Here is a 13,234-nt window from a genome sequence, read left to right on the forward strand (position 1 = left end):
TCCTCGATCATGTTTTTTTTTTTTCCTGTGAGCATAACTTCAGATTTTTCTTTTTTATTTAAGCCATGTCATTTACTTGTCCCCCAAAGTCAAAGCACTATTCTCATCGACTATGGGTATCTGGCCACTGAAAATTGATGTATCTTCATGCTCAAAAGACCAGTCTCCGGCATCATGAGGGATTTCTTACAGAAAGCTCCTTAAGTCTGGAGGCTTTGGTTGCATTGACATCTTGATGGGAACAGATCATTACATACTCCAGTGTCTCCATAGGATCAGATGTTGGCTATATTTGCTGATTGGACACAATTTGTCTCTCCTGGCAGCTACCTCCAACAATGCTTGGCCAAGTTTCTTATACATATGGCTGCTCGTGTTCCCTTGCTGGTAATAATTGTAGACTTTATTTCTTTTAACTAGTTGGTACCTAGAACACCTCTCACTGGTTGGTAACATTATAGTTTCAGCCAGTTATGTGCCAAGAACATCACCTTGCATATACCTGTTTGTTCTTTTTCCCATGATGTCTGGGAATACAGTCTTAAACATGTGTCGTCATGCTTGCATAACTCCCTTAGGGTAACTCAGATCACAAAATAATGTCCATTGATACCAACTCGATCAGTTTTTCTCTGTGATATATTGTGTGATCCATGGGCTTTGTGTTGTCCTATTGCCCTTCTCCATGCAGTGACTTGAAACTGGACAAGAAAGCTCTATCTAGACAAGTTTATTCTATTCATTCTTTGTAATCCATCTGTATCACACAAAGAAGCAAGCACAGTTACAGTGATCTTTTTGCAGTGGAGCATGACTGCATACATTACAGAATGGCATACATATCTTCTCTACATTTACTTCAATGAAACAAAAGTATGATCCATTATGTAATTGGTTCAATAGTCTGCTCTTAGTGGCATGTGCCCATCCAACATTTTTATATGGTGTCACCTGATTCTTATCGTAGTTATCTATCTTTGTCCCATGCAGCATCAGTCCTGTCCCTTACACAGTGTGTGCATAGTCTCATCTACACGGATCTGTGTTGCCTAGATTTAAGTGTAGCAATAGGGTTGTATTAAGTGACACCTACTGTACCCTGCCTTCAATACTGTCTTTTACCAGACAAACGTCTACTTTTTTTTTTCTTAAATTTGACACCTACCTGTCATTGCAGTGTGTCTATAGTTCTATCTAGGATATGACATATAGGAAGAGGCTTGAGAATTTTCAGGTAACACTGCCCATTCTTAAATGGGGCCTTCAAATCCAACCTTGGGTTATCCAGAAACTTTTTGGATTTCCTGGTTATCTTCATCTATGACACCTTCCTTGTCCTTGCAGGATGTGTCCCTATTCTTATACAAGGGGTGTCTCTTATTTTCAGAACACCTGTCCTAGCTTCAGAGGGTGTGCCCTGCCTCCTGTGGGAGGAGCTTAAGCCCATCAGTGATGTCTGTGTCCCCCCTTCAACTACAGAGAGAGAATTTGATGGTAAGTGTTAGAAAAAAGTAAAAGCAAATTAAAAACACAGTATGCCCAGCAAGATCCATTGTGTGCATTAAATAATAAATTGTTGTTGAGTGTGGTACTATCATCTCTTGACCTGACTCAATCGTGTGGAGGTCCAGTGTTGTGACCAGGAACAGTCCCTCCCCAAGTTTTGGCCAGCCAATTCTACTGAAGAATGAATTCATTTTGGGGGGTTATTTAGAGGATGCCCTACACTATATTTTTTAAGGAGTGTGCTCTCCATGTCTTTCAGTTGCAGAGTTGCTCTAGGGTGGTTTTTTCTCCCATTATTTTTTGACCTCACAAAAATGTTGTACTACTTGGTAACAATGGCCATCAGCATTCAAGCACACAGAACATAGGATTCCAAATACAGTAGATGGGAAGGTGTAGTACTTCTGAAATATGTTTAGCTTAACTTAATATGAGGATATATCTTCTTTGAAAATGCTATAGATACAAGCCTAGAATGGAAAATAAATCACTGGAAAGGTTAGGCGTTATAATCCATGTCATGTGCAAATAAGTATGTATAGATATCCAAATTTTCCCTATTAACATTGGACATTTTGCTCCTTGTCAGGATGCCAGTGCTCCAAGTGATCCTCCTGTTGTAGTTAAAGGTAGAAGAGGAAGAAAGAGAAAGGTAAAAGCTACTCTCTATATTCCCAGTCTCCTTTATGCCATCTCTGTACAATATATGTCCAATACAGGAGTAAAGCACTTCTATTAAATGTTTCTGTTAATATAGTTTTCCTACATGAAGTCACTAATCTAGCTGAACTAGTTGTTCGTTTTTAGTATTTCAGAATTTATATTTATCCATAATTTTTATATAACAGTGTCCTGGTTTAGGATGAAGCTTGACTATCTAATCCTTTTATCTTTGACTATTATCTCACCACTGTCCTGAACCTATTTTTAGATGATCATATCCAAAATCAATATATTTAGAACATGGGAAAATATCCCCCTTAAATAGCATAAAAAGTGTTTGTTTTATTGAACTTGCACATGTGTGTGCTTTCTTTCCAAACCCGCAAGAAGCAGGATTCTACACACAGGTTTTCTTACCAAAGTCATACTAAAACCTGCATGGTGTTAATCCCTGAGGAGGCCATCATTTAATTTTGAAGTGCAAATGGTTTTGATGCTTTGCTACAGCTGTGTCGCATAGAGTGTTAATTGTGGACACTAATGTGTAACATAGTATTATATGTAATATTTAAGTCTACACCCATATGTCTTTTAATACCCCTCTTACTTCCCCACATGCTCTCAGATAACCCCAACTGTCCCTTCAATGCCCATCAGACCACCTCACATGCCCCTTGTGTACCCCTCTGATTATACACATGCCCTTTAAGTTCCACTCATACCACCCTCAGATATTGAGCAGAGTGTGTAAGAAAAACCCTGACCACCAAGTAATGTACAATAAATGCCAGTAAAATACCCACACACATTGTAACACTGAAAGCTGCCAGCATAACAATTTCACCCATTACACACTGCTCTGCTTTCCTTTTTCCCATGCAGAGGCGCAAGGTACCAAGGGCTTCCTGATCCGACAGCCTCCCTGGCTAAGCCATTATATCCCCCCGCTTCTAGGATTTACAAAACGGCAGGATGCAGCACCCTACTAAAACTGCCTAGTGGGAACACTGTATATTTTTCATCATCCTAAAGTAGTTGCTTACAATGTGAAGGAATAATCTGGTATTCCAACAGGATATACCAAATAAAAAACTAGAAAATCTGCTGCATTAAATGAGGGGACTGCTGTTTTTATAGGTTACATGATGGGGGATTTCTAGGGAATAGAATCCCTCCCTCTATACAAAAATTTTATTTTACTGTAGTGTTGAGTGCTAATGTCATGTGATCACCAAACAAGAATAACTAATAGGGCAAATAACTAAGAGGGCAAAGTGTTCTATAAGAGGAGCCTACCCTCTTTCAATCGAGGTAACCCCCAATTGCATACATGCAGTGCTGCTCCTTGTCCACCCTGCAATTCTGGCAAACTTAGGCCCTGATTCAGAGCCGGACGCTCTGACAGAGCGCTCGCTCTGAATCGGGGCTGTCCTTCTTAGTTTCTACTTCAGGGTACATAGGGGGTTCACAGGGTTGACCTTGGGGTATAGCTGGATCTGGATCCACGGGCACCACACAGTTAAAGCTTTAGCTGCTCCCAGGATGCTCTTGGGTCCATCCTCCTCTATAACGCACCCCCGAGCCACAGGTACCTCAGTTTGAGTTGGTGCCCGGCCGGAGTCGGGTCACCCTGTGCAGGGGGGCTGCAGGAGCAGCCCCCAAAAGCTTTTTATTTAAAAAAAAAAAAAAAAAAAGTGAGCCTGTAAGTTTTTTATGTTTAACAGGGGCTCTCCAGCGTGGCAGCGAAGGGCTGTCTGTACAGACACCCACACTGCCGCTCTTACTCCCCGCTGGCGCCGTGACTCCAGTATCGCACTGGGGATTGCAGCGGGAGGCCAGAGTCCGTACTAGCCGGACTCTGGGTACCTCCCTGGACTGCTGCCGGAGTCGCCGGGGGGAAGGTAAGCCGCGAGTCGCCGATTAGCGGCTGCTCGCGGGTCTTACTCTATATGCAATCCTTTGCCCCCAGTTCTAGGGGACAGACCGGGGGCTGCTAGCGGTGGCGGCGGGCTCCCCCTCCAGTGGAGGAATACCCCGTCAGTGCCGGCAACCCAGGGGTTAATAGCTAGCCAGGGGAGGAAGCCTTCCCTGTTTAGTGGCTCCTCCCCTCAGCTCAGCGCACCTTTCAGCAAGTAGTCTGGCGTCGCTGAGCTGCAGTTACTCGGCCACTCCTCCTCTGAGGTCTCTGGGGGCCATTTTCTGTGGCAGCGCAGATCTCTCAGGGAGCACGCGGACCGGTCCCACTGTGTACTTCTCCCCCGATGAAGGACCGTGTACACAGCGCTATAGCCCTCCCAGACACTGAATCTGGGAGGTTGATTGTAGTAGAAAGGTGCAGTGAGTATATCTTCTCAGCATGGTATGTGACTTCTGCTAGTGCTGCCTGTCTGTGCTTATTTCTACTTACTGTCGGCTTATACCTATCCCTTTCCTTCTCCTACAAACCCTACAGGTGTGTGGGGGAGGGGCGTTTCTACAGATCTCACCTATATAAATCACGTATTTGTGAGGTCAGTCACATACAGTTGTGTGCTACACAGTACCATATTGTGGGCTGTTGTTTAGCACACTGGTGAGTGCGCTTGATTCGGCTCTGTTGCCAGATATATTTATTTATGTAATATATTTTGTCATGTCGGACGAGGAGATTGAGCCCTCCGTGTCTCCGGTGTTGGTCTCCTGCGGACGCTATTCTGCAGGAGTGGATAGGGAGGATTTGTCACAGGATGGCCTGTGTAGACGGTGCCAGGTGGTTCCTGGCCCATCAAAATCTCCTATGACGCAGGAACCACCATGGGCGATGTTTTCTCAGGTGCTGGTGTCTATTGCGGACCGTCTGTCAGTCCCGACTGCTGTCCCTACTAGGGCGTTGCCCCAGCCGGCCGTCCCCCATTCTCCGGGTGTCCCGCAATTATTGCGGAGCCCCCCCGGGTCTCAGTCTGTTGGTTCTTATGTGGAGTTACCTGTGTATATACAGTCTTCCCCTGTGACGCAGCAGTCTGTGGTGCCCTTTCAGGCCCCTGTGGCGACTCCTCCACCCTGGGTGGATATGCTCTACAACTCAGGACAAAATTTGGCGGCCGCGTCTTCGGCTTTTCAGTCAATGTTGCAGAATGACATGCCTTCTAGGGCGTCAAAACGCACACTAATGGCGCAGGCGGCGCATGTATCGGACTCCGAGGGGTCCTCATGATAACACTGACTCGGACACATTGGTCCAGGAAGTGGATACCAAGTCGTCCATTAATGTGCGAGCGCTGGTTAGGGCGGTGAGAGCCATTCTCCTAATAGAGGATGAGGCACCAGCTCCTAAGTCGAAGTATCCTAGTTTCAAAAAAACTAAGGTGGCTTCTGCGGTGTTTCCCCTGTCTGATCAGTTGACGGATCATATGGCGGTGGCTTGACAGGCGCCCAGTAAGAGATTCCTACCACAGAAGCGGTTGGCTTCTAATTACCCTTTTCCTGAGGCACATTGTAAAAACTGGGAAACTCCACCGGCGGTGGATTCCCACGTCACCCGTTTAATAAGGAGCGCTATTTTGGCATTACCGTCTATATCCTCGCTGAAGGATCCCACGGACAGAAAAGTTGACTTTCTTAAAGTCCTTTTACTCCCTCTCAGGGGCAGTGGCCCGACCATCCATGGCCATTTCCTGGGTGGCCCAAGGCCATTGAGGGTTGGGCCAATGCATTAGAGGATACCTTTCCGGACGACGCTCCGGATGTCCAGAGGGCGTTATTAGGACAGATGAGAGACGCTGCTTCCTACATTGGAGAAGCCTCTTTGGATGCTAGTCTGCTGACCTCTCGAGTATCGGCTGCAGCAGTGTCTGCCCGCCGATCCTTATGGCTAAGGTCCTGGAGAGCGGACTCCAATTCAAAGAAAGGCCTGGAGGCCTTACCTTTCAATGGAGAATTGCTATTTGGTCTGGACTTGGACAAAATAGTGGATACCCTGGCTAAATCCAAGTCCGCTTTCCTCCCTTCAGCAGCAACGCCTGCCAAGGTCCGGAGCTCGACCTTTCGGGTTCAGGGTAAGGCAAAAGGTCAGTCCTTCCCGAGGCAGTCGGCGGCTAAGACCGCCTCTAAACCCAAGAAGCAAGCCTGGAGTGCTCGGCGCCCTTCTTCCAAGCAGGAGGATAAACCTGCTGCCTGATGGGACGGGTCTCCCTCTGGGGGATCTCAGAGTGGGAGGCCGACTTCTCCAATTCGCCCAGTGTTGGCACAATACCACCACGGATGCCTGGGTTCGAGAAGTAGTCTCTCAGGGGTACGCCCTGTCTTTTCGGATCAGGCCGCCCCACCAGTTTTTTTGCACGAGTCCTTCTCTGGACAACACCAAAGCTTCCCAGATTCAGGTGTCTACACAATCCTTGCTACAAGCAGGGGTAATTTTTCCCGTTCCGCAGTCTCAACGTGGGATGGGGTACTATTCTACTCTGTTTCTGGTACAGAAGCCCAATGGTTCTCATCGCCCTATCCTGAATTTGATGCCTCTGAACAAGTACCTCAGAGTTCCCAAGTTCAGGATGGAAATGTTATGTTCCATCATTCTGGCGATGGAACCCGGGGATTACATGGTCTCCCTGGATATCCAGGACGCCTATCTCCACGTGCCCATAGCACTGGCACACCAGCGGTATCTGAGGTTTGCTATCCTGCAACGTCACTACCAGTTTCGGGCGTTGCCTTTTGGCCTTTCCACAGCTCCGAGGGTGTTCACCAAGGTGATGGCAATTATGGCCGCCCACCTTCGGGGCCAGGGTATATGGCTGCTGCCGTATCTGGACGATCTTCTTCTGCTGGCGAGCTCCCCGGAGGTACTTCTTCGACATCTCCACCTGACCATTGATTGTCTTCAGACACACGGGTGGTTGATAAATTGGAAGAAGTCATCTCTGATCCCATCACAACGGATGGTTCATTTGGGAGCCTTCTGGATTCTCGTCAGCAAAGGATTTTCCTGACTCCGGAAATGGTGTCCTCCCTACAACTGCGGATACACAGTTGCCTGAGCAGTGCCAGGGTGTCTGTACACTCGGCCATGAGAGTCCTAGGGTCCATGGTGTCGGCATTCGACATGGTGAAGTTTGCCCAGTTCCATTCCAGGCCCCTGCAAGGGCAGATTCTATCGGAATGGAACGGGTTACCTCACCGGATCCGATCCCAGACACTGGTTTTGTCCTCGGAAGTGCGCCAGTCTCTAGCTTGGTGGCTTCAGCCAGCTCATCTCATCGAGGGTCGCCCCTTTTGGATCCCGGACTGGGTTCTGCTCACAACAGATGCCAGTCTCCGGGGTTGGGGGCAGTGACCGGCTCGTTGTCTCTTCAGGCAGTTATTCCCATAAACGTGCTGGAACTGTGGGCCGTATGCAGGGCTCTGCTGTCGTCGGGCACTGCTCTTCACGGAAAGGCAGTTCAGGTGCAATCCGACAACGCCACCACTGTGGCGTACATCAATCACCAGGGAGGAACTCGCAGTCGAGCTGCGATGTCGGAGGTGTCTCAGATCCTGGCTTGGGTGGAGTGCCACCTTCCAGCAATCTCGGCAGTCTTCATCCCGGGAGTCCTCAATTGGGAGGCAGACTTCCTCAGCCGTCACGACGTGCATCCCGGGGAATGGTCGCTTCATCCAGAGGTGTTTCAACTTCTCGTGGACAAATGGGGACTGCCGGAGTTGGACCTGATGGCCTCCCATCACAATTACAAGTTACCCGTGTACGGCTCAAGGACATTGGATGCAGGCGCAAGCTTGGTGGACGCGCTGTCAGTGAAATGGACATTTCACCTAGCGTACCTGTTCCCTCCGATCTCCCTGCTACCTCGGGTACTAAGAAAAGGACAGGGGCACGTTTCTGCTGGTGGCTCCAGCGTGGCCCAGACGTCCTTGGTACTCCGATCTCAGGAACTTGTCCGTAGATGCCCCTTTCCTTCTGCCTCAGCGTCGGGACCTGCTGTCTCAGGGGCCTTGCCTTTACCCAGATCTGGGTCGGCTGTCTTTGATGGCGTGGCTCTTGAGACAGCCGTCTTAAGGTCCCGGGGTTTTTCAAGCTCCGTCATCAGTACCATGCTGAGGGCGCATAAACCTGCCTCTGCACGGATTTAAATCTGTGGCACACTTACTTTCAGTGGTGTGAGTCCAGAAACTTTGATCTTCAGGTGTTCAGGGTTTCTAGGATTTTAGCATTTCTGCAGTCTGGTCTTGACCTGGGCTTACGTCTTGCTTCCCTGAAGGTTCATGTATCGGCTCTGTGAGGTTCCAACGTAGAATCGCTTCTCTGCCTGACGTTCACACCTTTTTCCAGGGTGGTGTTAGAATCCAGCTTCCCTTTGTGCCTCCAGTGGCTCCGTGGGACTTGGCGGTGGTTCTTCGGGTCCTGCAGGGACCTCCTTTTGAACCTCTTGAGTCTGTTGACCTCAAGTGGTTAACACTTAAGACTGTGTTTCTCCAGGCAATTGCTTCGGCCAGGAGGGTATCCGAGTTGGGGCACTTTCCTGTAGTCCCCCCTTCTTAATTTTTCACCAGGCCAGAGCAGTGCTTCGGACTCGTCCTGAGTTTTTGCCTAAAGTTGTTCTAAGTTCCACATCAATCAGGAACTGGTGGTGTTAGCTTTTCAGTCCCCTGATCTTACAGCTGGCGAGGCTTTGTTGGACGTTGTCCGTGCTCTCAGAATTTATGTTGATCGGACTGCTTCTGTTAGAAGATCCGATTCTTTTGGTTTGCATAAGAGGGGTTGGCCTGCCAACAAACAAACCATAGCCCGTTGGCTTTGTTCTGTTTTTAGGGAGGCTTATGTACAGGAAGGTTTACCTGTTCCAGCCTCTGTTAAGGCTCATTCCACTCGGTCTGTGGGTCCTTCTTGGGCTGCTAGACGTGGTGCCTCCGCTGTTCCGCTGTGCAAGGCAGCCACTTGGTCTTCCATTCAGACGTTTTTGAGGTTTTATTCGTTTGACACCTTTGCCTCTCAGGATGCTGCATCATTTGGGTGCAGGATTCTCCTTTCTGCACAGGAGCGTCCCCACCCTCAGTTGAACTGCTTTGGGACATCCCCAAGGTCAACCCTTTGGACCCTGAAGTAGAAAACAAGAGATATGGTAAGAACTTACCTTTGTTATCTCTGTTTCTACGAAGTCCATAGGGTCCACAGGGCGCCCGCCCTGACGCACCAGGCTTCAAAAGGGCTGTGTTGCTGGTCACCGGTTTTCCGTCTCCCTTTTCTGTATGGTTTTCTTGTGTGTTCCAGTCTTCCTTCTCTGTTTAGTCTCCTCCTCCGGCCTGGGCTGCTTACCAACTGAGGTGCCTGTGGCTCGGGGGCGGGGTATAGAGGAGGATGGACCCAAGAGCATCCTGGGAGCAGCTAAAGCTTTAACTGCGTGGTGCCTGTGGATCCAGATCCAGCTATATACCCCAAGGTCAACCCTGTGGACCCTATGGACTTCGTAGAAACAGAGATAACAAAGGTAAGTTCTTACGATATCTGTTGTTTTTTAGAGCGGCCTCCCGGCCGCTTGCATAGCTGTGGGTGACCACCCACAGCTATAGCGAGCGGCCTGGAAGATGGTCGCGATGGTCAAGACCATCTCGACCATCGGGCTTGCGACGAGACCCTTGTGGTAGGGTCTTGTTGCCGCAAGCCCTGGATTGCTTTCGGCTCTATCAGAGCCGAAAGCACTCCCACTGACATTACTTGTGATGTCAGTGGGGCCAGCCCCAGATGGTAGGCATTCCCATGGGAACGCCTCCGTCTGGGCAGCCACGCCCACCAAAGGGGGCGTGCTGCCACTCACCATCGATAGCACGCCCCCTTTGGTATGAGACCCGGAGCGACGGCTTGCCCGTCGCTATCCGGGTCTCGCGCATGCGCCGTCGTGTGCATGCGCACTGGGCCAACATCGACCTGCTTGCGAGCCTCAGCGCTCGCGAGCAGGTCTGAATCAGGCCCTTAATGTTTTCTGCAGTGCATGTTGTTGTCTAGGGATCCTCAAATAATAACTACTTAGGGGCCACATCATTTAAAATAGGACACTACTCTTCTTGCAAATGTATATAGAAGGTAGTATGGGAGAGTTCTTCCACTATGTTTTCAGCAGTGTACAGGTGGAGATCGCATCAATCACGCAACAGCAACTTATTTTCAAACAAGGATACACCCAGGACATATGGTGCTAGAATACGGTAGATGGGGGACTTTATATCGTGTCGTCAACCGTCCCCCTATCCCTTGTATTCCTCCCCCCCAACCTGTAGTGTAGGGTACTCTTCAGTTCCTTATTACAGTATTGTGGGGTGCCGAGACTGCACTGTTACAGCCCTGCCTGTAACAGTGCAGGGCTGTATCCGTATAGAATTGCAACAAGAAGAAAAAGTTAAACTACTGGGGGTCATTTAAAAAGTACATGTATTGTTTGTTCAATATTCAATTTTTGCAGAAGTAGTTGTGATTTATAATAATGCTAATTTGTTTTGCTTTGCAAGGTGGATATTATGGCAGAGGCTGAGCGAGATGTAGTTGCTGCTTCACTGACACAACCAAAGCAAAGTCCTAAGATAGGCAGACCAGGTAACTCATTCATGTGATATTTTCAGCTTTTCAGAATTGCTTTATTTTTTTCATTTACATCTATTAGGGGAAATTGGAATCATGGGGGTTTAGATGTGTGCACAGGAGTTTAGGCACTTTAAGAAATTGGCAATGAAATCTGTGTACCTCTCCCTCTATCTCCTAGCTTTGATCACTTCAGTTTATTATATGTAGTATTTCATGTTCTTTTTTATTATTTACTACAAATAAATCACAGCCTTGTTCTCTGTGGGGCTGGTAGTGAGCTTAACCCTGTCCGAGCTTAAGAACAGGAACTGAGGTGCCAACAAGTATCTGTCAGTGCTGCCTCCCCCCTTGTCCATTACAGGGCTCTCCAGAAGCAAAGCAATCACAACTGTCACAGGTAGTTCAGCTTCTATCTCTGGAGCAGAAGTGAGAATTGTAGACTTATTTTCCCCTTTTGTGGAGATAGAGAAGAGTTCTACTTAACAGAGGGCTTGCAGAGCAGAGACTCTGATGCAGATAAAGCATCAGTTTCTCATCTTTGGATATATTCGACTTATTCTCTTCTGCTAGACCGTGTGAGTGACACAACTCTGCTGTAGTCTAGTCATTGGAAGTTTCATGCTCTGATCTTTCATATCAGGAGTGACATGAGGTAGTGGATGATTCAGCTGCAGAGATAACCATGTTTCAATGAGAATTCCTCAAAAAGACCAGGAATTAATGGCTTGGATAGGGAATAGTCAGTTTAAATGAAAAAACTTATGTTTTTTCCATCCTCCATTAAAGGAGTGCAAGACACAGATTGCTTTAGTTTCATACCTTTCAAGCAGAGGATAATGAAAAATGTGATTGTCCCCTATAGTAATGTTATCGGATTGTCATCTCTTTCCAGTCTGCATTTTTCAATATAAAAAATTTGATTTTGTTTTTATCTGTTAAATACTGTGCATTTGTGTATTTTTATTTTTTTTTATTACTATCCACTTGAAAATAAACTGACTCCTAGCATTTCCATTCCATTGATCAGCTGACCAATCAACTCTCACATGTTGAGCCAAACTATGGCCCGTATTTAATTAGTTTCGCGTACGCAATAACGTTTTCGCCTACATCACGTATTTTAGCCGCTGAAACTTATCGTGCGCGTACCCGCGCTTCGCCCTACTCAATTCCAAAAGATGCGAAAACGGCGACACACGATGTCAGAACAGGTGAAAAGTGGTGTCCGAATTGGGAAAATCAGACTGAACCCCCCCAAAAAGATGCAGAAACAATGGGGATCTATGTAGTAGTGCCCGATTAGCCCTAATACTACTGTTTGGGGTACTTACGTTCGCACAATCGCCACTAATTAGCGTCTTTGCACAAGTGATGAAGAATGGCATAAAGCAGTATTTTTTTCAGTAAATAAGTAATCCTGTCAAAATTGGGGTACCTGAAAATGGGTGCAAGCATATTTTAATGTCTCTAAAGTGCAGTTTTGGTAATTGCGAATTTCCACCCTCATAAAAGCACCTGCAATCACAAAAACACTTGACCCCTTCTTAGTGTACCCCCAAAACCTTATTTCGCCACTTTGTGCTTTTTCGCCCCAAAATTCAAAGTACTTTTTTGGGGAGTACTTAAGTTTTTTTTTTTATGGAATTTTTTTTACTCAGTTGTCTTTTGGGGGGCTGTTCCAAGGGTTCTGAGTGGTTTCCCCTCCTTTGCACCCCAAAACAAAAATGTTGCACTTCTTTTCTCCTGCTATTCAGAGGTGAATCTTTTTCGCCTATTACATTGCATTGACTTTCCGCATACGTGAAAAGCGGATGGAATTGAATACGGAGATAACTTTTTGCCTGTCGAAAAGTCGCAGTCAGCGATACTTTTTCACCGATCTCGGCTTTTCGCTACTATTTGAATACAGGCCTATATCTTACAGACACTCTAGTAGGAATGGTAAAGCCATCTGGAAACTATCTTCATCTGCTACAGCCCAACACTACTCTACTCAGGACAATGAAAATTGTACTTTTTTTCACTCTGATTATAGTTAATTAATTTTCCTTTGTATCTTGCTGCTTGTTCTCAAACCTACAATGTTTGAAACAAAACTTTACTTACTGTCCTTCCATGGCATTAGCTTTAAAACTAACATGCTTCACCCATCCTGCATCACACACCCCTCTGTCCATATTGCCTTCGCACTACTCCGCTACCTTTAACACTTATGAACCTTTTTCCTACAGTATGTATATTCATTAACTGTAACATCCTCAAACAGTTGAGATTCTCTCTCCTTATGCTATTATTAGCTGTTTATATACAACGTAATCCAGGGCCAGCTCATTTCTCCCATACACCACATCTTATTAACAACCTTAAGGAAATCCAGCAAACCTAAAACACATCACCTGCCTCCCATCATCCTCTAAATCCATTAAATTTGTTCACTGGTGTGAACACACTGGGGGAGATGTATTAACTGGCGATATGGGGGAGGCGTGGTATCCTCACACATTGTGTGTGCTGATA

At 47.0% G+C, this 13,234-nt stretch overlaps 1 protein-coding gene across 1 annotated transcript in view; it reads left to right on the forward strand.

Annotated features, from left to right (window-relative positions):
- Positions 1-13,234, forward strand: part of PSIP1 (PC4 and SRSF1 interacting protein 1) — a 105,816-nt gene that overhangs the window by 40,156 nt on the left and 52,426 nt on the right. The window contains exons 7-8 of the mRNA XM_088472656.1: positions 2,096-2,158; positions 10,645-10,729. Of these exons, the coding sequence (XP_088328782.1) occupies positions 2,096-2,158; positions 10,645-10,729 (148 nt within the window). The remainder of the gene's footprint in view (positions 1-2,095; positions 2,159-10,644; positions 10,730-13,234) is intronic.

This window comes from Taudactylus pleione, unplaced genomic scaffold, assembly GCF_031769625.1.
Source record: "Taudactylus pleione unplaced genomic scaffold, aTauple2 ptg000127l, whole genome shotgun sequence".
In the NCBI taxonomy this organism is placed as follows: domain Eukaryota; kingdom Metazoa; phylum Chordata; class Amphibia; order Anura; family Myobatrachidae; genus Taudactylus; species Taudactylus pleione.